We start from the raw sequence: 25,700 nt of genomic DNA on the forward strand, positions 1-25,700 counted from the left end.
CGGCCACAGCCACTGGGCGGGGCCGGCGGCGAGCGACCAATGGGAAGGGAGGAAAGGGCGGGGGAAGAGACGCGATTGGCTGAGGCGGAAAAAGGGGGCGGGAACAAGGAGGGATGGAGGCGCGGTTTGCTGTGGGGGCGGGGCTTAGCGGGAGTGAGCCAATGGGGTGAGAGGAAGGAGAGGGGCGTGGCTTTGGAAGGCGGGGAATGGGCGGGGCTTGGCCCACGTGGGCGGGGGGCGTCATGGGGTTTTTGGGGGGAAAATGGGGAAAATGGAAATACTGGGGAGCTGAGAGGGGGACTGGGGCTAGTGGGGAGCTATGGGGAGGGGGGAGCCGTGGAAGATGGGGGAGTCATAGGGCTGTTGAGGGAGGTGGGTTGGAGAGGGGAAACTATGGGGCAGGGGGGGTCATGGGAGTATTGGGGGGCCATGGGAAAAAGTGGAGCTGTTAGGGGGTTCTGAGGTAAGGGGAGAGCTGGGAGGAAGAGGGGGACCCATGGGGCTACTAGAGGGGCCGTGGGGTGGGGGAAAACAGTGGGGCAGGGGGAAAGCTGTGGGGCTGTTGGGTGGCCATGGGGCTATAGGAAAATGTGGGGCTGCGGGCCAGGAGGAGCCATGGGCCAGGCTCCATCAGCGGCGCAGGAAGAAGTCACACGTTCCCAGACCCGAGTGGGGGTTTATTGGTGGGTCCCGGCCCCATGGGGACGGTGCCTTCTCCCACCCCACCCCCACAGAGCCCAGGCTGGAGCTGGGGGCCACCCAAGAGCACTCATGGCCGTGCTGGGGTCCCCAAAGCACCCCCAGCTCAGTCCCAGCGGGTCCCACACCCCCGTCCGGCTCAGAGGAGCAAGAGGTCGTACCCCTCTGCCTGCCCTGGAACACCACAGACAGCAAGAGGGGCACTGTCCCCTGATGGAAGCCCTGGCCCTTGCGGCCATTTCACAGCCCGTGTCCCCCTGAGGCACCAGGACAGCGCAGGCCCCGCAGGGAGGGGGGCACAGCCCCCCAGCCCCCGGGGCCCGACAGCAGCTACATGTTGAGGAAGGCGAAGGCCGATGGCTGCCGGGCGCCCTCCATGTCCGTCCCCCCATCTTGGGGCTGGGACGGCGTCTGTGGCTCCACGGGCGGCGAGTGTGGCCGGAGCACGGCACCGGGACGGGCCACCAGCTCCATGCCGGCGAACAGGGACAGGCTGGGGGCCGCCGTGTGCCCTGCCAGCCTGCTCCCCCCGTCCTGCTCGCAGGGACAGGCCGGCACCGCGGCCCCGGGCTGCCCGGGGGGCTCCGATCCCACCCCCGGCTCCTCAGCGGGGGCCGTGGGGGCCGCAGGGGTCGGGGCTGGGCTCAGGGGGGTCAGGAAGCTCTCGTGTGCCAGGGCCGGGATGTCCACGAGCAGGTCCTCGGCCGAGCCCACCGAGGGGGCTGAGGGTGGGCGTGGGGCCCTCGGGGAGGGCTGGGCCCGGCACAGGGCCTCGAACTGCCGCAGCATCTGGGACAGGGGATGGGCGGAGTGAGGGCAGCTTGGGAAAGGGGCTTGGCCCTGGCACCTTTTCCCAGGCAGAGGGACTGTCCCCAGTGTCCCCTCCCAGGGCTCAGAGGGAGTATCGCCCCACCCAGGCTCCCCACTCCTGCGAAAGATCCCACCCCTCTGGGACATACACGCAGCCATTCCCAAGGGCCGTGTGTCCCCCAAGGGCTGTCAAACCCATCCCAGGAGCCCCCACCCTGGGGACTGGGCACAGGGCTGTCCCCAGAGTCACCTTTGTTGCTCGGTTGGCCACAGGCCCAGGGCTGCCTTGGCTGAGGTGCTGCAGGCGCTGCCGGGTCACGGTGAAGATCTGCTCTGGGGAGAGCAGGTCGGAACAGCCGAGGGCAGAGATGGCACACATGGACCTCTGTGGGAACAGGGAGCGTGGCTGAGCCGGGCAGGCCCCCAAACCTCCCCCAGCCCTCCCAGGGGAGCCCCCTGCGCTCACCATGCGGACGCTGTCACTGGGATCCTCCAGCGCCCGGCCCAGCAGCTCCAGCACCACCTCACAGTTCAGGAGCCCACACCTGCACAGGGATGGGGGTCACTGCAGCCCCTTCCCATCCTGGGGGTGCAGGCCCAGGTAGCCAGGGAAGGACTCAGGCTGCCCACAGAAGCCCCCACAGCCCCAAAGAGCACCTGCCTCCGTCACTTACTCCTTGAGGAAGTGCTGAGCTTCCTCCCTGGTGAGGAAGACCCTGGCCCCGCGCATCAGTCCCGACACCAGGCTCAGCTCCCGCCGGCAGTCACCCGGGCTGTCAGCGTCCACCCTGCTGGGGACACACCTCGTGGGGGCAGGGGCCACTTGCTTACTCCTCCTGGGGGCCCTGCACAGCCCCCGACAGACAGGGACCCCCACCCGGAGCAGCTCTGCCCGCCCATGCCTGGCAGGACGAACATCCCGGGAGGCACACACTCTGGATTAGCGGTGTGGAAACGAGGGCAGCGCTCCTGGGGATGCACCTGGGACAGTCCCAGGGCAGGGGAGCCCCCCGAGCCCCTCTCACCTGTCAGCCCCGTGGCTCAGCTCCCGGCTGGCCCCAGAGCGGCTGTCGCTGCCGGATTTGCTGCCGGAGTCCGAGGTGCGGCTCCGCTCGTTGCCCTGCGAGGATTCCCGGGAGCTGTGCCCGCTGTCCGCCTCCTCCCAGCCACCCCCGGCCAGCCCTGGCTGGTGGCTCACTGCAGGGACAGTGGTGCTGAGCTGAAACCCCCCAGGACGGGTGGGGACCCCTCCAGATTGCCCTGGCTGCTCCGGCAGTACCCACCTCGGGATCCGCGTGGCGTGGGAGGAGCCGGGGGTGGCATGGCCGGGCTGCTGGCCGGGGATGGGGCTCGGACGGGCTCGTAGGTGTCCTCGGGGAGGTCCCCACGGAGCCGCTGGGGCCCCCCTGGCGCCGGGAGCACGGCCTGGGCCACGGCCTCGGCCGCTCGCTGGAGGCTGCTCAGCAGGGCCTCCCCTGTGGAAGCTGCGAGGGGCTGGGATGTTGGGAGAACCCCGGGAGCCCAGCCCCGCGGGGATCACCCCAACACTGGGCTCCGGGCTGGGAAAGGGGGGTGAGGGAACTCTGGGAGCTCAGAGGACGAGGCACAGAGTGACGCCCATGGCCCTGCCCCAGCTCCCAGTGGGGAAGGACTCAGTGAGGGCCCGGCCAGGACTCACCGGAGCCGCTTTTGTCACTGCTGAAGCCGAATCCCTGCAGGGAGCCACAGGGGCTGGGGCTGGAGCCCATCCCTGGGGGAGAAACAGGGAATGTCAGAGGGAGCACAGGCACTCAGGGTTCCCCTTTCCTGCTGTTTCCCTGCCCCCCTGACCGAGGGGGGCTGCGCTCACCGGCAGGGGCCGGGGGCCGGGTGGGCAGCGCCAGGGGCTGCGGCAGCGGCGCATCCGAGAACAGAATGGTGGCCAAATCCTGCGGGATTGAGAGAGAGAGGAGCGTGGGCAGCGCTGGGAACCCCGGAGTCCCCAGAGGAGGGGGCTGGGGGCTGCCCTGTCCCTCCAGCACCCACCTGTGCGGCAGCCCGCACCTTCTGGTTCAAGCTGTTGCCGTGGAGGGGGTCTGGGGGCCCGGAGAACACTGCAGACACACAGAGGGGAGCATGGGGGATGCTCCCAGGTGGGGTAGGACCCTGCTCCTGGCACAGCCCCCTCAGCAGGAGCCCTTCTGAGGTCTCCAGCCCTCCATGGGGCTGTTCCTGCTCTCCCAAGTCCCCCCAGCCCGTTACCCGCGGCCTCCCGGATGAAGTTGGCGTTCCTCTTCAGCTGTAGGACGAACTGGGGGGAGCCCTGGGAGCAGGTGTGCAGCAGGATCTTCAGCACCTGGCTCGGGGGACAAGGACAAGTCACAGCTGCCCTCCCTGGAGCGGGGGGGGTTCCATCCCATCACCCGCCCAGTGCTCCCAGCACGCACCCACCTTCAACTTGACGTGGCAGGAGCTGCTCTGCAGCCGTGTGAGGAGATGCTCCAGCAGGCACTGGCTGCTCCCGGGGGACTCGTGGGAGATCTCTAGGGACGGGTTAGGGATCCAGCCGGGACTGGAGGGCACCAGCAGCACCCCGAGTGCCAGGAATTCAGCCCCTCCACAGGGTCCCAGCCAGGGCCCATAGTACCACGGCTGCCCACAACCAGCCCCGCAGACCACCAACGCCCACCACGGCCTGGAGCAGCCCCGGGGAACTCCCCCTGCCCCGAGACCCCCTCCCTGCCCGGGGAAAGCCCTCCCGGCTCCCCGAAGGATACTGGCAATCTCCTCGAACAGGTACCCCGGGCAGGGGGTGTCGTCGTCGGCTGTGCCCCTCAGCAACACCGGCAGCTGGAGGAGGAGGGGGCGGCGTGAGAGGGGGCGGACCCGACCCGGACCCCGGTGGCGGGGACTGGACCGAGGCCCAGAGGCAGGCCCGGCCCCGTCAGGGCTGTGTGAGGCCGCTGTAGGAGCCCGTGGGGGGGTGCAGCGATGACGTCGCGGGTGGGCAGTGACGTCACGCCCCCTGCGGCCCCCTCCCACCCCCCAAGACCCCCCGTCCGTACCCGGCTCAGGAAACTCAGCCGGTCCCGCAGCGGCGCCGCCATGACACTGCCGGCACCGGCCCTGCCCGGCCCCTCAGGGCGTCAGGGAACCGCCCCCCGGAAGTTGTTTTGCACCAATGAGAAGGCGAAGTTCTGCCGTTTAACCAATCATCGGCGAGAGGGGGCGGGGATCCAGCCGGAAGGGCCCCACGGGGTTGACGCCCGAAGGAGGCGGGAAGTAAACAACCGGCATTTCCGCCAATCAGAGCCGCCCGTGCCGAGCGGCCAATCAGAAGCGGCTCGGCTCGAGGAGCTACCGCCCAATAGAAGAGCGCGGCGTGTGACGAGCGGGGCGGGCAGCCAATCGCGGCCGCCCGGGCATGGCGGCGCCCGTGCGGTAGGCGATGTCGGGGCGCGGTGTGTGGCTGCGGGCGCGGGCGCGGCTGCGGCGCTTCCCGGCGGCGCTGGCGGCCTGCGGGGACCAGGTGGGGCCGGGGGGCGCAGGGCGGCTGCAGGGGTCGGCTCTGGGGTCGGCTCTGGGGTCGGCTGCGGGGTCGGCGGCCCCCGGCGGCCCCCGCTCCCGTCCCGTGTGATTCCCGCAGGCCGCGGCCTACGGGCGGTGCGTGGCGGCGGCGGCGGCCGGGCCGGCGGAGCTGCGGCGGGACGCGTGCCTGGAGGAGTTCCAGGCGCTGCGGGAATGCTTCGCCCGGGCGGTACGTCTCTGTCCCAGTCCCAGATCCGATCCCGCTGCCGGCGGAGGGGGGCGGCCTCGGCCCGTCCTGACCGCGGCTCTTTGCAGGCAAAGGCGACACCGAAGTGACCCCGGAGCCGCCCCCGCCTGGAGACGTTCGGGGGTAATAAAACCCTCAAACCCACCGGTTTGTCCTGAAATGACGGAGCCCCCGCGGCCTCCCCGGCTGCCACCCGCTCCCCGGCCCCAGCCCCGGGCTGGGTGAGGGTCACAGATCGATTTTTATTTATTAATAAAGAGGAATTCAGATCAGGATGCTTCAGCTTATTTTATTGATGGGCTCAGCCCGCGCTCCGGGCTTTCCCTCCCAGCGTCCCACCCGCCCCGGGGGAGCCGTTCCCGGCGGGACAAGGCAGCTCCCGCCAGCTTCCAGCCCAGCTCGGGGTGCCCACGCCATTCCCAGGAGCAGGAATGTCAGGAGCATCTTTGGTCCCTTATGTTCACATGGAGAACAACAAACAGGCGGGTCTGACCCCGCGGGGCAGGAGCCGGCGGCAAAGGGGATGAAGGAGCCGATCGGGCTCTGGCTCCCTCTCACTTCAGGAAGGCTGCTTGGTGCCACAGCCCGGATCCATCTCCCCAGGGCAGACCTGGAGCCGAGCTCCAGAGCCCATCCCTGCCTCTCGGAGCGGCTCCGGGGCTCTCGGCCGTGGTGCTTGTGCTTGACGACAGCGTTAATGGAGAAGCTCGTTGGGATGTTCAGGGGGTTTAAGGCCACAGTGTTCCGAGGGTTCTTCCCAAAGGACTCCCGAGGCTGCTTCCCTGTGGCTCTGGGTTGTGACATCCTGGGAGCACCCGGCAGGGACAGTCCCACCCCGTCCCAGCTCTGCAGGGTCCCACTGGACACAGACTCGAGGTCGCCAAAGACATTTGGAGGTCGGGATATAAAACCCACCACAGTGATGAGGTCTGAGGGCTCCAGGCTGGAAATTCTCAGCCCGTCTAGGGAGAGCTTTGGGATTGGATTCCGTACATTCGCAGGTCAGGATGTAAAAACACAAAACCCAAGAAAACCCACGGGATGAATCGCTGGGAGCCTGAAACAACACAAAGCTCTTGGGGAAGCTCTTCCCTTCCTCACTCACCAAACAAATTTCCAGAGGTGGAGCAGGGACTTGTCTGGATGCAGAACAGGGTGGGGGGAGGCTGGGAAGAGCACACGGAACACAGGAAGAGGTAGGTGTGCATGAGCCGAGCCCCTGGATCCACCTGGCTCTGCCACGTTTGTTCCCAAACTACTCACCTCCAGCAGAAGAATCAAGCTGGGTTGGGAAGGGTCGGAGGGAAGTTGAGCTTCTTAAAGCACTTTGGAGAGGGGAAGTGGAGCTGGAGAGCACGGAGAGGAGCACCCGGGGAGGGCAGTGGGAGCAGAGCTCCGTGTGATTCCAGTGCGTGGCCAAGAAATCCCATCCCTGGGAGAGAGGCAGCACAACAGCAGGAGTTGTGCCCGGTTAAGGCAGCGTTTCTACTAAATGAGGTTCCTGAACCACCACTGTGTCCCAGACACGTTGAGGCTCTGCTCCCGATGCAACACTGGAGCATTGGCTCCGCTGGTCCTCAGCTCACGGCTCTCTGGGGTAAAGTCCTTCCCGAGGTGTGGATCCCAGGTCCCCTCGGCACAGCCGGGGCGATGGAGCCCCTTCCCGGTTCTGAGAGGAGTTGGGAGATGGTTGGAGAAGGCAACCAGAATGAAGGAGATGCTGGAAAAGGTCCTTGGAGCAGCGGCCTGGCAGGGAGCCGAGATGGATGGCAGCTCTGGAAGGCAGGGGACAGCAGGAATGTCGCTTCCAGTGTCGCCATCCCCTCGGCCGCCTGCAGGCACACGCTGGGGGTGCCGCTGTGGAAGCCCCCAGGATGGTGCTCAGGGATCCAAGGAGATCCTGTGGATCCGAGCGCTGCGTCCAGCAAAGTGCTGCTGGCTTAGATCTCTCCATGCCTGAGCAACAGCCCAAAATCCACTGGTGAGCCTGAGCCTTCCCTGTGGAGCACGGCCACAGCCACGTCACGGGCTCCTGTCCTGTGTCACCTGCTGGATGTGGCGGCTGCGCACCAGGTGCTGCGCGCCCTCGGCCACCCGGCTCAGCCGCGTCTCCAGCGCGCTCCGCAGGTCGTTCACCTTCACATCGGGGAGGGGGTTCAGGCCGATCAGGACCCCCCCGGCTCCCGGTGCAGCCGCCGCCGCCTCCTCCTCCTCCTCCTGGTCGGGAGGCAGCAGGTCCCGTCTCCTGCGGCGCAGGTCCAGGCCCCCCTGCAGCTTCAGGTCCCGGTTGGGTTTGACGTCGCGCTCCGGCTGCTGCGGATCCCCGGGGGCGGCCGCTCTGTTCTCAGATTTCGGCGCTGGAGCATCCTGAGGGCCGGGTTTCCTGTCGGCGCCGTTGGAGGGACCCCCATCCCCACGGCCCTGCCGGCCCCGCAGCTCCTCCCGGGGATCCTCCTCCTGCCTGTGCCCGTGGCCAGGCGGGCCCCGCTGCAGCCCGCCCGCTCCCTCGGCCTCCGCCCCTCTCCGCCGCTCCCGCTCCCGGGGGTGCTGCTCCCTCACTGCCACATTCCTGTTACTGGAAGAGTCCGGCACCACTGCCAGGTCCTTGGGCTCCACCTGACTCAGAGCTTTGGCTTTAAGGTCTATTCCTGAGTCTCTTTCCAAACTCTTTCCTGCTACTCCCTGAACTTTGGCAGCCCCCGGCTGTTCTCTTTGGATGGGAGCTGTAGCTGCATCCACGGCTTTCAGGAAATTCTTCTTCTCGTGGACATCTTTTCCAGCTTTGGCTTCATGTTCTCCTCCCAAATCCTCTGCCAAGGGCTTTTTCTCCAGGTGGTTTCTGGCTGCTGGAACACGCTGGGCATCCCCGTGGAGGGGATCCCGGTTCTCCGCAGGATTCTTAACGGCTCTGTCATTCTCCTGCAGCGGCACCTTCCACTCCTTGGGAGGCACCACGGGAATGTCACGCCTGTGCCCAGCCTCTTCCAGCCTCCCCACGATGTCCCTCTGCTGCTTGGTGGAATCGGGGGGCTGCTGGCCCGGGTGCTGCTCTGGCTGCTCCTTGCTCAGCGGCTTCCCGGCCGTGTCTCCCTTGGCTCCGAGCCCCTCGTCCTCCCTGCTCCGGGACAGGGGCACGGCAGGCTCCGGCTGCGCTTCCGCTGCGGGACAAAACCAACATGGAGAAGGGTTTGCTCAGGACATTCCCTTCTCCTGCCACCACATTCTGTGCAACACGAGATGAGGCCACACGGGAGGACGAGCAGAGCTGTGGGGCGTTATCCCTATGCTCGGGGCTGCATCCCCACCTCCAAAGCCAGAAATGGCTGTGCAGTGGACTTTGCCGTGTGCCAAAGGAACACAGATCTCTCCCAGCCTGATTTTAGAGCCACTCTGAGCCCTGAGCATCCCACAGAGGGGTCCTGCTCCCCAGCCATGTCCTTACCTGGCTTTGGCTTCTCCTCTGCCCCCTCCTCCTGCCGCTGCTGGTGGATCTCCTTGTGCTGCTCCTCGATCACCGCCAGCAGCTTTGCCTGCTGGTCCAGGAGCTGCTTGTGCTGCACCTGCTGCTCCTTGATCACCTGCAGCAGCATGTTGTGGTCCAGCAGTTTTGCTGGCCCTGCTTCTGGAAAAGGGGAAAAAGAGAGAGGAAATAAAACCTCTGTGACCCAAAGCCCTCAGAAATCATGTCAGCTCTGGATGGGCTGCAGGGGCTCTCCTTGGCAGGAAGATCTGACTCCACAAACCCTGCCAGGAGACAGAGAAGGAAGCTGGAAGAGGATGGCATGAGAGCAAGGGACTTGCATACAGGTCCAAGCTCAGGCTCCAACCCCCTCTTGCCAGGCAGAGGTTGGAGGGAGGAGCTCAGCCTGAGGAAGGGCTTTGCAGCTCCAGCTCTGACGCCCCAGGGACAGAGCAGCCAGAGCCTTGAGGGGAAGGAGCAGACTGGGCTTTTCCCTGTGATGTGCTCAGGTATCCCCATGTGCCCCTGCCCACGCCCTTCCCACCGTGCTGCCGGAGCAGTTTCACTCCTGTCTCCCTCTTCCCAGGGCTCTGACACCAGGGAGCAGCCGGGCCCAGGTGCCAGCATGATTCAGGTCCCCGAGTGGCCCTGCCAGGTGTGCCAGAGATGGGACAGGCACCACCTGCTGCCACTGTAGCAGGGACTGTGGCCTCAAGACACCGTCCAGCCACAGAGAGGGATCCAGGGGGATCCAGGTGCCCCCATCCCCGCAGGCTCTGGGACACACGCTCACCCCCCAGCTTGGTCTCCGCCTTCTCCTGTTTCTCCTCAGTGTTCCGGTTCTCCAGCGGTTCTGCTCTCTCTGGGAGGGGCAGCTCCTGCTTTTCACCTGCAAAGGACGACAGAGCTTTGCTGTCAGTGCAGATGTTCCCTAAAACGCCTCCGCGTCGTCCCGGCACCATTTGTATCCAACCCGACGGCTGCGAGGGAAGTAATAAACCCAATATTTAACAATCCCATGCCTGGTGGCAGCGAGCCAGCACTAACTACCTCGGCCAATTAACATGCAAGAACAGCTCTAACTGGCTTTTAGATGGGCACTTGGCAATGTGTTCCCTGTCAAGATCCCCCGGCTCCGTGTCCCCGGTGATTTGGGAGCCATGCAGGAACAGCACGGCACCTGACATTTTGGCGGGTAGCGAACAACTGTTTGACAGCTCTTGCAGTAGCTGTCAAAGCCACCAGATTCCTCCTTTCCCGAGCAGCTGCCAGAGGGGCTGTGCACACTCACGTGCTCCACTCGTGGAGTTAAAAGGAAGCACCGGGATGGAGATGGGAATGACCAAATTGTCCTGTCTCCAGGGGGATTACAGGCCCAGAAGAGCTTGCTCAGATGAGCTGACGTGGAAGGAGCTTACCAGGGTCCGCCTCCTTCTCCATGGACTTTTCAGCCTCCTCTGCTTTCCTGGGGAGCTGGAGCTGTGACTTGTCCAGGTCAGCAGCCTTGGCAGTGTCACCGTCTGGCACGGCCACCTGTGCCTTGCCTTCCAGCTTGGCTTTCCCTGGCTCCAGATCCTTGTAGGGCGGCCTTCCACCCTGCTGCACCGCTGCCTCCGGGACCTTCTCCAGATTTGGGACGGGCACGGCAGTCCCTCCCCACTGCTGGTTCTCGGCAACCACTTCCTTCCCTTGTTTTGGGCCCGGTGCCTCCTTCTGGGGCTTCAGCCTGGCTGGCTCCTCCAGCAGACGGTCCTTGGCTCCTCCGGGAGCCACCTTGTTCTCATTGGATTCCTCCCGCTCCCGCCCCATGTCCACGACCACCTCATCATGTGGGACTGGGGGTTCGTGGCGATGAGCTTCCCCCACAGGCAGGGCAATCCCTGGGTGGACAGGCAGGGTCAGAGGCAGCAGGTTCCCAGTACACCCAGTACACCCAGTACACCCAGTACACCCAGTACACCCAGCTCCATGCTGCCCTTGTCCAGCCCTGCCTTCTCTCCCTCATCTGGAGGCCACATTCCCAACAAGCCTCCAGAGCATCAGACACTAAATCACCTTCAATCCACCAATACCACCACGAAAGTGGACTGAGGGGAGGAGGGTAAGGAGCAGAGTTCAGGATCTGTATCTGAAACAGTCCCACAGCTCACACCCCCAGCTCCCAACCCAGCCCCCTTTCCCAGGATTACCTTTACCTTGATCAGGACGGTCCAGCTGCACTTTCTCTTCCACCTTTCCTCTCTCCTCCTCCCTCTTGGCGACCTGCACGGGCACCTTGATCTGTGGCTGCTCCATCTCCTCCTTCTCCTCGGGCACTTTGGGTTTATCACGGTCATCCTCGGGCTCCTCCACCACCGGGTTCTGCTCTGCAAACACAGGATGGGGACAGGGATGAGGTCTGGGATCTGGGAGTCTCCGTGTCTGTCCCAGCCCCTGGTTTCCCTCCAGCCTTAGCACGGTGGGGCTGGGGGAGCTTTTGTTCCAGGGTCAGCTGGTGTTTTCCATGTAGTGGGTTTTCATGGAGCTGCCGGCAGGGAAGCGTGGCTGGGATGGAGCCGGGATAGAGCCGGCTGCTGCTGCGAGCCAGTGCCACCAGATGGTAGCATCCCCCCGGCTCCCTGCCCCGGACCCCCGGCTCCAGGAGAGACCGAGCCGGAATCCAGACCCGGATCCTCCGGCATTGGAAGAGACAGAGCTGGGATCCAGCCCCGAACCCCCCAACACCAGAACCCGAGCTGGGGTCCAGCCCAGTCCCCGCTCCCCCGCTGCTGTATGCTGTGAAACATCTTAAAACCTCTCTTATTTTGATTTTTCCCCCCTTTTAGTGCCCGAGAGTTCCCACAGCCCTTCAGACGCCTCTCGGAGGAGGGGTGGGGAGGTTTCCTTTTCCCGCAGAAGTTTTGAAGAGGGGGATTAAACAGGCATTAATTAGGAGAAACTCCTGAGGGAGATGGGGGAGTTTCCCCCCACCTTGCCCTCAAAGAGATAGAATGTTTTGGAAGACACATCCCAGTCAAACCAGTCACTGTGTTCAGCACTGGTATGACCAGCGTATTCCACATGGAATCTTTTGCACATTCCATGGGATGGGAAGGGTCCCTTCCACCCACAGTGTGGCAGAAAACCCACACAGGGAGTGAACTCTTCCTGTGGAGAGCAGCAGAGAAGGAAATCGAATTGTTTCCCAGCAGTGAAGTTGTTCTGCAGATTTTTTTCCATCCAACAAACTTAAAAAAAAAAAAAAAAATTCTATCCTCTGAAAAAAAAATTCCCAACTCTTCCCCCTTCGCCCTCCCCCGTGTGATTTCCTTTGGGGAATTAATTCTATAAACATCTTTCCATTTTCTCCTCCCCCTCCGCAGGGCTGGTGCGATTTATTACGAGATGAACTCATGGGAAAGAAGGGATTGCCACAACTTCAGCTGCGTGGGCCTTGCCCGAGCTGGGGGCGGGGGGAGAACAACAAAAATTCACAAAAAATTAAGTACTAACTCCTGGCCCAGAGGGATCTGTGCCAGCAGGACCTTGAGCCTCTCCAGAAACCCAGACTCCAGCCCGGAGCTCCACGCCCAGAGGAGGGATGTGTGTGGGGCTGGCCGGCTTTCCACGTTCCTTTGCTTCAGGAATGATGGTGGGAGGTGAAAAGGACTTGGATTTTCTGAGAAATTCAAGTCTAGTACCCAAGGGTCCCCCTCTCCATTGAGGGACTTCCCAGGGTTCAGCAAGTCAGGGCAGGACACTCCTCCTTTTCAGGAAAAACTGGGCTGCAGGAACCAGTGCCCAGCCCTGGCCGGGGGCCCTGGGAAGCGGGAGGCCGAGGCCGGGGAGGGGAACGCTCGGCACGGCTGCGGATGTTCCCAGCTCAATCCTGGCCCCAATGCAAGAAATTATTTACTCTATTGGAGGAAAGTTTGTCATTAATTGGTTCATGGAGGCGGGAGACGGCTCTGGTCAGAGAGGATCGGAGATCCAGAGAACCCCAACACAGACAGGGCTGTTCCCACAGCAGATGGGAACGACGAGCCGAGGCAGCGAGATGATGTTCAAGGGGAAAGAAAAAGGAAAGAGGGGGAAATAAAAAGGAAGAGGGGAGGAAATAAGAAGGAAGAAGGGGGGAAGGTTTCCTTGCAAGCAGGAACAGGAGGAGTTAAACCCAGCAGTTCCCCTGCCCAGAGCAGCAGGTGAACCCCCTGCGGGCCCAGGGCAGCCCGAGGGGCCGGGGGAGGCCCCGCTCTGCTCCGGGAGTGTCCCTGGCAGCTTCCATCATAAATCAGGCAGAGGCACGTTCCCCACTCTGCAAACAATGCAGGAAAAGCCCAAAACACAAACAAAACACAAACCCAAAAGTCTCCACACCGCAATAAGGCCAAGCTGCCTCTAAGCCGTCATTTGCTCAGCGGGAGACAAAATTAAGTTCATCATCAGGGCGTGAATTAACAACCTCTTGGGCTGCCTGGAAATCCATCCAGGGCTCCGGGTGCTTTGCAGGGAACAGTTTTGCTCAGGCTCTGCCTGTCTTGTTGCCCTCCAGGTCCCTTTGGAGCATCTTCCAGCAACGCTGCGCCTCGTCATGTTTTATGAGCGGCCTTGGACTTTACAGGCAAGGCCTGAGAGGCTGTAAAAGCTTTTTGGCTCCCAAGGAGAGGCCGGGGTGTGAGGCAGCACCAGGAGGGTTCGCTCTGACCCCCCGGCTCTCCGGCAGCTCCGCTCACATGAGGGGAAGCCGGGGCGTCCTGCAGCTGATTTGTGTGTGTGCGTGCCTGGGTGTGTTGTGGTTTGCCAACAGCCTCTCTAGGCTGCCATAAAATTTCATGATTAGCAACCTAAAAGCTTCCCTTCTCCCCCCACTCCTGGTTCGGATCGTTGCAATGGTCCCAGGCAGGCACTAAATCCCTCCTCACACGCTTTTCCAGCCTCTCGGAGCCAAAATGTGCCTCCACAGCCCCTGCCCTGGGCAGAGGTAGCAGGATGGGCCCTGCTGGGCTCACCCCCAATCCAGGGGAACCTTAGGGACAGCACAGGGAGCTCTGGGACACACCACCCACTCCAGAAAGTCACCCCAGGGCTGACCAGGGACGCGGGGTCCAGGACCTGCTCGTGCCAGTGCAGCTCCAGATCTGCTCAAATTCCTTCATCGCATGATATGGAGCAAGATCCTGGAGCTCGTGCCAAGGAAAACGGAGCCGAACAAGCGGGGCAGAGGGCCGGGGGCAAACGCTGCCCTCGGACGTGCCGAGCACCCGGAGCAGGGCAGGGACAGGCCCTCCCCAGGGAGCCCCCGGCCCAGCTGCGCCTCCAGGAGCCCTCGCTCCCCCCGAAACGGGTCCAGATTTCACAAGGTTATGGAATGGCATCCCTGAAATTAGTTCACAGTTGTCTCCTGACGCACCAGCAGTAAAAACCAACCCAAATTACCAGAGGCTGCTGGTTCCTTTTCTGTGTCACAGGCACTATTAAAAGCTCGCTCGCACAAAGCACCAGGGAGAGCCGCCGCGGAGCCAAGCTGTTCCTGCAGCTAAGCAGGATGCAGGAGCCACGTTCCACACATCTCCAGGACTGCTCCGGCCGGGAGTGCCGGCAGGAACCCAGCCTGGCTCGGGCAGGTCGCTTTTGGGGGGCAAGCACACGGATGTGGGGATGGAGGATGCAGGGATGCCGCGTGCCAAATGCAACCCCCAATTTTGCCCCGATCCATGTAACACAGCCCATCCCATCCCACAGGACACCGGGATGGCCGGAGCACGGTGCCCGGCACACCGGGAAAAGGGCTCTTGCACAAGGAGCCTGAATCAGGGCTTTGTTACCCAACATTGCACAACGCCAGGGAGAAGATGAAGCAGCAACGATCAAGTAAGGAGCTGAAAAATATTACAAAATCTTAATCCCCCCCGAGACCCTCGAGGGTGCTTTAAATACGGAGAGAAATTGCCTAATTAGCTTTTTTTTTTTTTTTTTTTTAAATGGATAATTGCCTTCCTGAGCTTTCAGAGGCAGCTTAGCAACCTTTTAAGAGAGGCGCAGCCGCGGCGCAGAGCGGCAGGACGGGGCTGGAAGGGGTTTTATCCCTTTCCCGAAGAGCTGCTGACAGTAAAACCTCCAGCACCACAGGCTGGGGCTGTAATGGGCACTTGGGTGTCGTTAGGAAAAACACGATTCCGAGGCTGCTGGTCAATACGTGTTCACATAAAAGGCCAATGTTCTAATATTCATAATCCCCGGGCCCACGGGGCAGGGCTTTAATGAAAGTCTCTCCAGTTCTGGGCTCCACAACATCAAAGAGGCCAATAAAACTCCTCTCACACGCTGACAGGCGGGAGGCAGGCGGGGAAGGCAGCGCTGGGGAAAGGCCCTGCGGTTTGCCTTGGATGGGGCAGCCCAGGAAAGGGCACGGAGCAACCCCTGTGCCCAGGGAACGGGCTGAGCACCCTGTCCCAGAGGCACGGAGGCACCTTGAACCTGGGAGAAGGGGTCTGGAAGAACCCTCCAGCCAAGAAAAGGGCTGGGAGCAGCACCCTCCAGCCAGGAAAGGAGCGTGCAGCACCACCCTGCAGCCAGGGAAGGGGCACAAGGCAGCCCGTGCCCTGGGGAAGGGGCTGAGCACCCACCAGCCCAGGGAGAAGCCGTGAGATGCTGCTGCAGCCCCGAGTGCAGAATACGGCCCATCCGGAGGGCACCCAGGTGCCGGGGGCGGCCCAGCCCGCATCCTGCGCCCCTGGAAGGACAGGATGCAGCTGCTGCGGCGCGTTCCAGGCGGCAGCTCCTGCTCTGCAAAACAAGGCGGGTGAGGACGAGGGGGAGCCACGGCGGGGGATGAAGGGCACCATTTAACGCCTCTCATTGCTAGTCAAGCCGTCATCCTGCAGAGGCACAGGGAGGCACAGATCCAAGGAATCACAGCGGCGGCTCTGCCGGGGCAGCCCCACGTCCACCCTGCAGGTCCCTGTCCCCCTTCTCTGCCCGGCTCCATCTTCCCCGTCTTCCTCCTCCCCGGGGATGGAGCCCCCACTGCCAAAGGGACCTCGGGGGACAGCTGAGCTTTCCCTCGGAGCCGCACGGCTCCTCCCTGGGAAGTTTATGACCCGGGAGCACTAAACCCGCCTTCCTCCCGGGTGGGATTATTCAATCCAGCAGCACTCAGAGCTGCTGCTGGCGGGCTCCGGGATCGCTCGGATGATCAGAGCCTGGCATCCCGCTCCGCCGGCCCGGCTCACACCGAGAAGGGGAGAAGATTCAGCAAACTCCAGCGGACACCGTGTTTTATGGGATTTTTTATTTTCCCAGTCAGAACACGTGTCATTAGCGATTCCTCCTGAAAGGAGCAGCTGTTCTTTGGCCATTACTGCTCCAAAATTAACCAAGACGGAAGAATTCAATCGCATCCCTCCTCCCGGCCCTGCTGAGGGCTCCATTAAGGGATTGGGAGCATCTTTTGCTCGGAGTTCACCGGCATGCACATGCCCGGGAAGGCACACACAGCCTTGAGTAAGCCACCAGTAAACCACAAGTAAACTCCACCACGGAGCAACCCCAGAGTGAATGTTATCGGCAGCAGCACCGGTGTGGGAGACGCTCCAAGCTGCCGGGCAGGAACCCGGCCAAGAACGAGGAGGGAGGATAATCTCCAGAAGAGCCAGCCCCTTTCTCCCTTCCGCTCTCAATCTCCGCGAGGATATTTCAAGGCCTCCAAAGAACAAAAAAAACCCCACAGGAGCAGAAGGAAACAAAACTGAACCGAAGGAACAGGACGCGGCAGGGCCGAGGGGCAGCGCGGGGTCAGGCGGCACCTGCGCGCCCCGGCCTCGCTCTGGAGCAGCTGGGAAAGGGAGGAGCGGCCGTAATTCCATCAGCAGCCCCAGCAAACAAATAATAAATAACAGGAACCAGTAAACAAAGCTGAGGCATAATCACAGGCTTTGTCAGAGCGAAAGCCGAGTCCAAATTTATATCCTCAGCACCAAAAAAAGAGGCAGTTCCCATAAATTCCTGTACCTTTGAGGGTGATGGATGGCTGGTCCTTGGGGTGGCACAGGGGGAGAACAGTCCCGCTGGGCCAGGCAGGCACTGTGTTCATCCCAAATGGGGATCCCTGCTCTGTCCCTCCAGGGGATCCCAGGCCTGCACCCCACCTTTCCCTTCCCAAAAGAACCACTGTCACAAGGTACCACTGGAGGCCACAGCGGGCTTTTCCAGCAGACAAAAGTGCAGCTTTTCTTTGGAAAAGGCCCCAGGAATCTGGGAAGATGTACGGAGCTGCCTGGAAATTACCCTGCTTCCGCCACACTTAAAAAAAACCAAAACCCTTCTCCTTCTTTTCAAGAGGTGAAGCTGGGAACAGGGCTGGGAAACCCAACTCCAGCAAGCACATACCTGGAAGTTTGACCGAATCCTGGTCAATTCTGTTCTCCTCTCTGTCCAGGTGCTCCAAGCCCACTGCTTCCATCCTCACAGGGGTGTCCTCAGTGGCAGACAGAGTGGTGTACGTGCTGATCACCAGCATTCCCAGCCCAATCCACAGGATAATCTGCACAGAGTGCCAGAGGACAGTTAGCACAGGAAAACCAAGGGGACTGCTCCCCATGGCATTCCCACAGTGCCTCCACACAATTCCGACCTCAGCGCAGTGACATGCGTCAGGGAGAGGAGAGGAGAGGAGAGGAGAGGAGAGGAGAGGAGAGGAGAGGAGAGGAGAGGAGAGGAGAGGAGAGGAGAGGAGAGGAGAGGAGAGGAGAGGAGAGGAGAGGAGAGGAGAGGAGAGGAGAGGAGAGGAGAGGAGAGGAGAGGAGAGGAGAGGAGAGGAGAGGAGAGGAGAGGAGAGGAGAGGAGAGGAGAGGAGAGGAGAGGAGAGGAGAGGAGAGGAGAGGAGAGGAGAGGAGAGGAGAGGAGAGGAGAACAGGAAAAGCAGTTGCTCCTGGCTGAGGTTCCTGTTTGGGTGCAGAGCCATGGGAATGGGAATGTCAGAGGCTGGAAGCTGTTGGAAAGGCGGCTCCTGCATTGGAAGGGCTCAAAAGTGAGTGGACAGGACACAGGGATAGGAAAATGCATATGGCAGACACAAGTCCTGCTGCAAAGACTCATTCCCTGGTATTCCCAGCATGAGAACTCCATGAAACCGGGTCTGGCTGAGCACAGAGGAGCCTGGCCTGGTTACAGCCCCCAGCGATTCCAAGGAGCTGCTCAAAAATCCTTGGTTTTGAAAGCAAGGGTAGCATGTCCACACACCAGACCTGGTCCCAGGGCTCAACAAGCTACTGAGAAGTGACTCCCTGATTTCTAGAAAGCTAGGATCAAACAGGATAAAAATAGAAGGATGGAATCTGGATCCCATAGAGGGAAGGGCTCTTGGAATTTCTCTACCTCAAAAAGGAGAAAGTGATGAGCAGCAAAAGAATTTTTACAGCTTGTTATGTGATGACAAACGGATCTAAAAGGATCGAATTCCACATGAGTCATGGGAACTGCTGGATGGCACTTGGACAACCTGGGCTAGTGGAAGGTGTCCCTGCCCATGGCAGGAGGTGGAACTGGACGAGCTTTAAGGTCCCTCCCAGCCCAAACCATTCCATGATTCCATGACTCATCTGCTTCCCCCAATCCTCACTGTGCAGATTTACATCCCATTCCACAAAAAGCACAACAAAAAGATGCTTCTCAGCGTGGGTAAAACCAGGAATGGCCACAGGGAGCACTTCTACCACTGGAAGCTGCCAGAAAACTGCAAATCAAGGGGAGAGGTGAAATTGGAAGGAGGAATTAAAACACTGGCTCTTCCAGAGGGGGAGGAGGGGCTGATGCTTTCCTCACCCGCCTTGTGCTGAGGGAGGTTGCCCAGAAACATGGAGCAGCATGGTCAGAGCTGGGCCCAGGAGACCCCGGAGGGTCCATTCCCAGCACACCCCGCAGACAGCCCGACGCCTCCGGAAGGAAAAGGCTAGCGGGACATGGAGCAGCTCTGGATCAAGGGCAGCGTGGCCAGGGAGCAGAGGCCAGACCTTAGAGCTGCTGCAGAGGAAACAGGAGCAGAATGTGCTGCCTGCCTTGCCCGGGGTGCACAAAGAGCAGATATCCTGCCATCCACCCCCCCGGGCAAACGCCGAGTCAGCAGGTCCTGCACTGCTGCCCTGGGCTCGAGCTGCTCCACTTCCTCCCCTCCCACAATCCACGGCCCCGGCACAAATGCATTTTGTGCCTGGGAGGCTGTTCTGGCACCTTCCAGAAACAACAGCGGAGAGGAAGAGCGTTTCCACAAAGAGGATCTATTCTGGTGCCACAGGAACCAGGAGCAACGTGGGAGAGGAGGGAACTGTAGGAAACGGCTGAAAACATTAAATGCTTTAAAAGGATTTTTGTTGTTTCTTATCTTAGTGGGGAACCAGGGGCTCAAATGCCTCAGATTGAAACCCCTTTGATTGTTGCACATTTGGAGTTCAGCTGCGAGCTCCCGGAGCAGCGGGTACGGGCACACGTGGCAGGCGCACACAGGCCGGGCTGGCCCTGAGCCGCCCTCACCCAGCTCCCCCCGGCACGCCCCTCCTCACCTACCCCCTCCCCAGCTGAAGACCAGAATAAAGAGGTCCATGATTTGGCTTAATTCCATGGAGATGCTTATGACATGGAAAAGCAGGCGGACTGTGCTCAGGGGACCACCAAGGCAATTGAAGGGATGGGAGTGAGGGCTGCAAGGACTCGGGGGCTCAAGGAACCCATCCAGGCAGAGGAGCCACCAATCCCCACAGCATCCAGAGATCCTGGAGCGAGGGGAGGCTCAGCACTGCAGGGCACTTCTGAGCCAAGGTCTGGTGCCATGGGAACGATCTCCCCCAGAGCCAGCAATCCCACCGAGAGCCGAGACCCTTCCGCAGAAGCCCCTCTCAGCACGGACATGGTGAGAGGCTGTGGAAAGCCCTGGGGCAGGTCAGCACGGCCAGGGCCTGTCTCCTGGGAGCCACGCTCCGAGCGCGGACGGGAATTCAGGAGAGGAAGTTTACGCGGCCGTTTCCTCGGCCGGCCGCGCTCCCTCGGCCCTCCTTCCTCCCAGAAGATGACTCCAACTCTGCACAGCAGAGCCATTAGCTCAGCCCTTCTCCTGCAGCCACGGGAAGCAAACACGCTGCATTTGTGTGGCGTGACGCCATCGCCGTCCTCCTGGACACGGAGCGTTCCGAGGGACGGAGTCATGGCGAAGGAATGCAGAGCCCCGGTCACCGCCGGGTCCCTCCTCGGAGATGCTGTGTTTGGGGAGCTGTACCCCTGGACGTGCTGCTGGGGAAGGTGTGCTGGCCCCTGCGCTGCCAGGGAAGGGCAGAGGGAACCTCTTTTCCACCCGCATAGGAGCGAGCCAAGGGGTCACTTCCTGACCTCCGGCAGCTCCTCTTCCCCAACTGGGACAACAGCAACTCCGGCCTCCCTAGGAGGGGCCTCTCGGACAAGCTTGTGTCAACACTGGGAAGGCAACACCTTCCTGTTGGCAGTTACACACTCTGTTCACAGACCCCCACACGCCCTTCGGCAGCTCTGCCAAACCCGGGGCTGCCGGGAGCAGCGGGACGCGGACCTTTACAGGAACAGATGCTTAACCACAAGAAAGGGAACACTCTCCCTGCTTCACTCACAGCACTGTGTGCCTGACTCCAGCCTTTTGAACTGCTCTGGGACCTGCCTTTCCAACCCAACCCTTCCAACCAGGGCACTCCCAGCCCAGCCTGGCTGAGCAGCAGCTCCAATCATTCCCAGTTCCCCAGCAGAAGCCCTTTGCTGGCCTACTTCCCTCCCTGCCCTGAAATCCTCTTCACTACTTCTAGTGCAAAATCCCTGATTCGTAGGCTCTGTTTGCACCATCTCCTGTAAAAACCTGACCTTCCATGTCACCACCTGCCCGACACTGGATGCTGCTGGGTGCCAGAAGTGGCCCGATAAAAGCAGCCAGTTCTCAGCAGCACAAGAGCCAAGATAACCCAGAGAAGTGTAAAAGCTGGCGCTGAGGTTTGCTGCTCTGAAGGAGGCTAAAGTTGAAGGAGGGAAGGAGGGAGAACGTCCATGTACGCTGTTTGGACAGGGACAGGAAGGGAAGGACAGCTGAGCCCAGGGCTGTCTCCTCTCCCCCCGCCTGCCACCTTCCTCAGGAGCTGACTTTGATGGAGTGGAGCACCTGATCAAAGGAGAGCAGGAATGAAGGAGGAGACCAAAGACAGTGCTCCAGGGAAAGAATAAATGAGCCTTTGCAAAGACCTGGAGGGAGGAGGAGAGGGTGGGCTCTGAGTTGGGCTGTGGAGGTGGGGAGGTGCTGAGCAGCCCGGCTCGGGAAGGCAGGTGTGTCCTCGCTCCGAGCAGGAATGCAAACCTGACAGGCAATGGATCACTCAGGGAAGGCTGGACAGCTTGCTGCCAGCCCCTCGAGGGGCTGATGCTTTAGATAAGCCCTTCCTCCTTTGTGGGGATTTCTGCAGGACAAACATCTCCCTCAGCCTCGTGACCGGGTTTGGGGTCAGGCATTGTGAGGGCCCCAGTGTCCCACCCCGAGCAGCCGGGCTGAGAGCTCAGCCTGTCCTGAGTGCAGCCTCGAGGCACTGCAGGGAAACACTCCGGCTCAGCCGGAATAGAAAGCAATTCTTGAAAGTGCTCTTTGTTTCCCTGAAAAACCCAGGCTGGCATTCAGACTCCTGCTCGGGGTTTCACTCAAAGAAGTTCGGAGCTAAGTGTCAGAATTCAGAGTGAAAGCTGGAAAGTTGGACTATTTCCTTGCGTCAGGGAAAGCACAGGGAAGAAAAAAAACCACACCCTGCTTAAAAAATTCACGTAGGTTTGCAAAGCCACAAGTCATTAAGCACAGAACAAGCCACCAGTTCTGTGGGCCCCACAAAAACGTGCTGCTCTCCCCTGCTGACTCCGCACTGTGCCCAAAACCTTATTCCCAGCCCAGCACTGTCCTGACTGGGACAGAGGCCTGTGAAAAAGGCAGTGGATTAAATTATTGTTAGAAAAAAAACCCCAAACCTGTTAATTTCAGCCCACGGTATTTGCAGGAGCAGAGAGATCAAGCCCAGCAAAGAGCCACTTTGTTTCAGTCCCCGAGGAGGCCAATTCAAACTGGAGCAAAAGGAAAAGTTAAACTTCTAACAGCCTCTGAACGACCCCAGTCCCTCAGAAAATCAACTCCTGAAGCAACACCTCTATGTGTGTGTTCCTTTTTACTATTATTTTGGTTGAAAGCAGAAGGCTGAGGGTCGGCAGCACAAACCACATCGTGGAGCCCTGTTTGTTTTACCCAGCCCGGGCAGGTCGGGATGTGAGGCTTTAAGGTTTTACAGGCTGCCTGGATTTCCTGTTCTGAGGATCCAAAACCTGAATCCCACCAGGAGGAGGACTGGAAGCAGCATTTTATGCACAAAATGACTGTTTCACTTGCTGCTGGAGAGACGGAAAGAGCTGGTGTTCCAACTTGGGCCAGCACCTCTGCCACTGTCTGTGCATCCCTAAGATGAACACCCACCCAGAACAGCTCCCACCTGTACTGGGCAGACTGGAGGGGGAGGCTGGAGGAGGTGCTGAGCAGTTTCTCTGCTGCAGCCAAATGGAGCACGTTCCCAGGCTCTGCAGAGGGCTTAGGGGGATGTCAAGCAGCATCAGCACTGACCTGTGAACAAAGCGCATTCTTGTGGATCTTCTTGTAAATAAGAGCTGGGCAGATGAAACAAATGAGGCTTCCCATGGTCGCACCTGTCAGGCCCAGGACTGTTTCCACTGGGGAAGAAGAGGAAAAGTCAGCAAAGGTCTTTTCCAGGAGTGCCAGAGCAGCAGCACGGGACGGCTGCCAGAGCCCCTGGGCAGGATGGGGTGTGAGTCTGGTCACCCCAGCCAGGAAAACAAGTAACAGAGACCAGAGAAAGCAGCCAGCCCTTGTTCCCAGCTCCTCACTCACCATTCGGGATCATGATGCCTCCGACCATGGTTCCAAACACAACAGCCAAAGTCAGGGCTTTGAACCGCAGTGGGGGCATGTAGCCCCCGGCAGCGAAGGTGCCGTCCTTCTGCTGGGAGGGGAAGGGTGGAGGAGGAGAGTTTAGCTCCTGTATCACAGTCCCCAGCCCCTCAGCAATTCCCTCAGCCCCCCAGCAATTGCCTCAGCAATGCTCCCTGCAGCTCCAGCCCATCCCGAACGTGATCCCCTCAGCTGCGCCCCACTCCCTGTGCAGGGACTCAGAGAGCAGCCCAAGGCCAAGGGCAGGAGGAAGGAGCACAGGGGTGCAGCAGGAGGGAGCAGTCACAGGCGAAGAGCTCTGGCTTTGCTAGGGAGGTGCTCCCCAGCAGCTCTGGGAGCAGGGCCATCTTTGTGGAGCTAGGCCACAGGAGCTGCTCCTCCGACTGGGGGGACACCCCAGGGAGATGGCAGGGGAGGATGGGTGCTGCTGGGCAGCTGCTGGAGGAATTCCAGACGCCCTCTGCTTCCCACCCCACCCCATCCCACCCCTCGAGTCGGAGGTGTGGAAGGCAGAGGCCCCAGTGTGCCCTGCAGACCCGGCGGGTCCCAGCTCTGCTGCTGCACAGATGGGAGAGGAAGGCAAAGCGACACCTTCAGAGCCCAGCCAGCCACGAGCTGAGCCCAGGCGAGATCCAAAGTGTTCCCAAGTGTTTCCAGCGCTTCCTCCTCTGCACCCGCTGGCTCTCACCGACTGTCTGCCCCCATCCTCAGGCCCTCCCAACGTGAGAAAAGAGCCAGGGGCTTCTCACAGGCAGAAGTGGCAGGATTTAGAGCTATAAATTGCTCAAGTTTTATTTCCTGCCTAGGAGGTTTCTATTTATGCGGATACACAAAGGCCTCAGAACATTCCCACAATCTCTTACTGTTATTTGCTGAATCCCATCGGCGCGCTCCGTGCGCACAATGCACAGAGGAGAACACGCCACTGCCACAAGGGACTCACAGTCTCCAGCAGACAGACCAGCTTCAGTCACAAAGGCTGGCTGAGGAGCTGGCCCTGGGAAAGGTGGAACGTGTGGGAGAGGGCTGTATCCCATATCCCACCGCCCGCCTCTGCACCGGGCCGGCACTGCAGCCTGGGAGGGGCTGGAGGAAGGGGACATCTGAACCCAGAGGGGAAAGGGCTGTTCCAGGGCTGCTGACAAAGGTGCTGGGTGAGAATAATGGAGCAGGAATGAGCAGGCACTCAAGGAAGCAAAAAGAAACGGGGCTGAGCTGGGCTCCGAGGCCGGGAACAGGAGCTTGAGCTCAATGAGTTGGCCAGCAAAAGGACGGCAGCTGGAGCAGCAGGAAATGAGGAGGCTCCGCTGCTTCCAAAAGCACATTTCTCCCTCTTTCTGAGGGGAAGAACCACCTTGGCTCCGAGCTGTGTAACGTGTCTGTGCCAGAGCTGGAATCCCCAGCAGAGCAGGGAGTAGCAGCCACAGGACACAGGCTTTACACTGGGAACTCCAGCCCTTCGGCCCATGGAACTCCTCCACAGAGAGGACACGAACCTCCAAATGCCAGGGATTAACCACTGTGCAGAGCAGGATTTAGAGATGGCCACAGGCCCCTGCTGCACTGTCACCACATCCTGGCACTGAGGATTTTATGAGAGTTGAGGCTTTGTCCCTCTGGATAGCAAGTACCTGCCACGTGCCATTATCACCAGAGTCTCACGGAGCCAAGGCAGGTTTGGGGCCCAGTCAGAGACCAAAGAGTCACAAAAACCCTTCAAAAATCAAGTTTCACACCAAGGCAGCCCTGGGATCTTACCTGCTGCTCAAAGAGCAGGGTGTTCAGTGCCTGTCTGCACGGCAGGATCATCATGGGGAACCCCACCGCCACCGACATCATGAATCCCACTCGGATCATCTCCGTCACCACGTTGGAAGGGAAGTTCATTAGGACGTTCCCAGCAATGGCTTCGGTGTAACTCACGTAGCCAAAGAAGCCCACCTGGGGAGGGGAGCGGGGTTGGACTCCAAAGCACCTCCCAGCTGCTCCTCACAGAGGGGCAGCACGGTGCCCTCCCGCTGGAGCAGCCAAGTGGGAGCGTGAGGTCACTTCCACAGGCAACCTGCCAGCAGCCCCAGCACCCCGAGACCTGGGACAGGTTGTTAATCAAGAGTGGGAGCTGCCTAAAGGCAAGCTTCTCACCAAATCCAGGGCTTTTCCTGGAGGGACACACTTTGCCAGGACCATGGATTGTCCCTCTCCAACAGAGGAGCTGTCACAATTCCCTGCAGCAGCCTGGCTCATGGGCCACGGCTCTCCCCAGGAATTATTAACCCAGTTTTATTAACTGCTGCCTTACGAGGCATAACTTCCTTCACAACAGGCTAGAAAAAGCTCTCCCAAACTCTGGGCAGCAGCCCCAGCTCCAGGCTGGGCCTCCACTCTGCCTCCATCCAAGGAAATGTGCTGCTCTGAAAATCTGGACTCTCCCAATGCCCCCTGTGCTCTTGGGTTCATCACCTCCCACCTAACTCTGCTTTCAGCACGACGGCTTATCTGTCAGAATAAATACAGATAAGCAGAAAGCAGCCCCAGCTGTAGATAAATCCTCATCCCTGTGGCCCCTCCAGATTTCTGGCAAGGGAAGAGAAGGGGAAGTTCCTACCATGATGTAAAAGGTGGTGACCACGTTTAGGGAAGAAGCAAATATGGAGCTCATGATTTTGACAGACGGCTCATCCAAGCTGTCGTAAGTAGGCAAGACCTGACTGTAAAAAAGGTAAAATATTTAAGGAAACCTGCAGAAAAAGGGAGAAAACCCCCAATCCCAGCCCGTTCTCTGCCTCAGCCCAGCAGCAACGAATCCCTGACACCTTCCCCCTCTGGAGCATAAACACCCGCTGCTATTCCACAATTTATACTGCTAATGCCAAGAGATTTCAGAACACTCATAACTTTTAAGTGTTGCAAAAATATTCCTGCTCTCCCCACCCCACCACGTGGAGCAAAACGTGTGATGTAAACATTCGGGTTCAGAAAGGGTTGCAAAATGAATGACCGTT

At 60.4% G+C, this 25,700-nt stretch overlaps 3 protein-coding genes across 4 annotated transcripts in view; 1 reads left to right on the top strand and 2 right to left on the bottom strand.

Moving 5' to 3' along the window:
• Positions 1-670: 670 nt before the first annotated feature.
• Positions 671-4,618, bottom strand: TEPSIN (TEPSIN adaptor related protein complex 4 accessory protein). Of its 2 annotated transcripts, none has more exons than XM_069032384.1 (13): positions 4,554-4,618; positions 4,266-4,338; positions 3,940-4,031; positions 3,751-3,844; positions 3,535-3,602; positions 3,359-3,437; positions 3,188-3,259; positions 2,793-2,993; positions 2,535-2,706; positions 2,184-2,297; positions 1,976-2,054; positions 1,760-1,894; positions 671-1,488 (listed from the first exon to the last, which is right to left on the bottom strand). In XM_069032384.1, exons 1-13 carry the CDS (start codon positions 4,593-4,595, stop codon positions 1,030-1,032), a joined length of 1,680 nt encoding a protein of 559 aa, XP_068888485.1. In that variant the 5' UTR covers positions 4,596-4,618; the 3' UTR covers positions 671-1,029. The 2 variants fall into 2 exon arrangements, with proteins under 2 accessions (XP_068888485.1, XP_068888484.1); XM_069032383.1 differs by having other exon boundaries at positions 2,184-2,300.
• Positions 4,619-4,891: 273 nt separating this feature from the next.
• Positions 4,892-5,535, top strand: NDUFAF8 (NADH:ubiquinone oxidoreductase complex assembly factor 8). Its single transcript, XM_069032311.1, has 3 exons — positions 4,892-5,017; positions 5,135-5,245; positions 5,332-5,535. Exons 1-3 carry the CDS (start codon positions 4,937-4,939, stop codon positions 5,350-5,352), a joined length of 213 nt encoding a protein of 70 aa, XP_068888412.1. The 5' UTR covers positions 4,892-4,936; the 3' UTR covers positions 5,353-5,535.
• A 3-nt stretch (positions 5,536-5,538) lies between these two features.
• SLC38A10 (solute carrier family 38 member 10) overlaps positions 5,539-25,700 on the bottom strand; it is a 30,418-nt gene continuing 10,256 nt past the window's right edge. The window contains exons 7-16 of the mRNA XM_069032310.1: positions 25,304-25,406; positions 24,457-24,639; positions 22,639-22,747; positions 22,354-22,460; positions 17,091-17,244; positions 10,919-11,089; positions 10,142-10,603; positions 9,517-9,612; positions 8,706-8,885; positions 5,539-8,421 (exon numbers count right to left, since the gene is read on the bottom strand). Of these exons, the coding sequence (XP_068888411.1) occupies positions 7,286-8,421; positions 8,706-8,885; positions 9,517-9,612; positions 10,142-10,603; positions 10,919-11,089; positions 17,091-17,244; positions 22,354-22,460; positions 22,639-22,747; positions 24,457-24,639; positions 25,304-25,406 (2,701 nt within the window). The 3' untranslated portion in view covers positions 5,539-7,285. The remainder of the gene's footprint in view (positions 8,422-8,705; positions 8,886-9,516; positions 9,613-10,141; positions 10,604-10,918; positions 11,090-17,090; positions 17,245-22,353; positions 22,461-22,638; positions 22,748-24,456; positions 24,640-25,303; positions 25,407-25,700) is intronic.

The sequence above is a fragment of the Aphelocoma coerulescens genome, chromosome 18 (assembly GCF_041296385.1).
Source record: "Aphelocoma coerulescens isolate FSJ_1873_10779 chromosome 18, UR_Acoe_1.0, whole genome shotgun sequence".
Lineage (NCBI taxonomy): Eukaryota > Metazoa > Chordata > Aves > Passeriformes > Corvidae > Aphelocoma > Aphelocoma coerulescens.

Excerpts from the sequence above, each read along its gene's own strand:
- TEPSIN (XM_069032383.1), bottom strand. The coding sequence starts at position 4,595 with ATGGCGGCGCCGCTGCGGGACCGGCTGAGTTTCCTGAGCCGG. Across the intron at positions 3,603-3,750 it reads CTTCATCCGGGAGGCCGCGG|TGTTCTCCGGGCCCCCAGAC; the intron begins GTAACGGGCTGG and ends GTGTGTCTGCAG. Across the intron at positions 3,438-3,534 it reads AGGTGCGGGCTGCCGCACAG|GATTTGGCCACCATTCTGTT; the intron begins GTGGGTGCTGGA and ends TCAATCCCGCAG.
- NDUFAF8 (XM_069032311.1), top strand. The coding sequence starts at position 4,937 with ATGTCGGGGCGCGGTGTGTGGCTGCGGGCGCGGGCGCGGCTGCGGCGC. Across the intron at positions 5,018-5,134 it reads TGGCGGCCTGCGGGGACCAG|GCCGCGGCCTACGGGCGGTG; the intron begins GTGGGGCCGGGG and ends TGATTCCCGCAG. Across the intron at positions 5,246-5,331 it reads GGGAATGCTTCGCCCGGGCG|GCAAAGGCGACACCGAAGTG; the intron begins GTACGTCTCTGT and ends GGCTCTTTGCAG.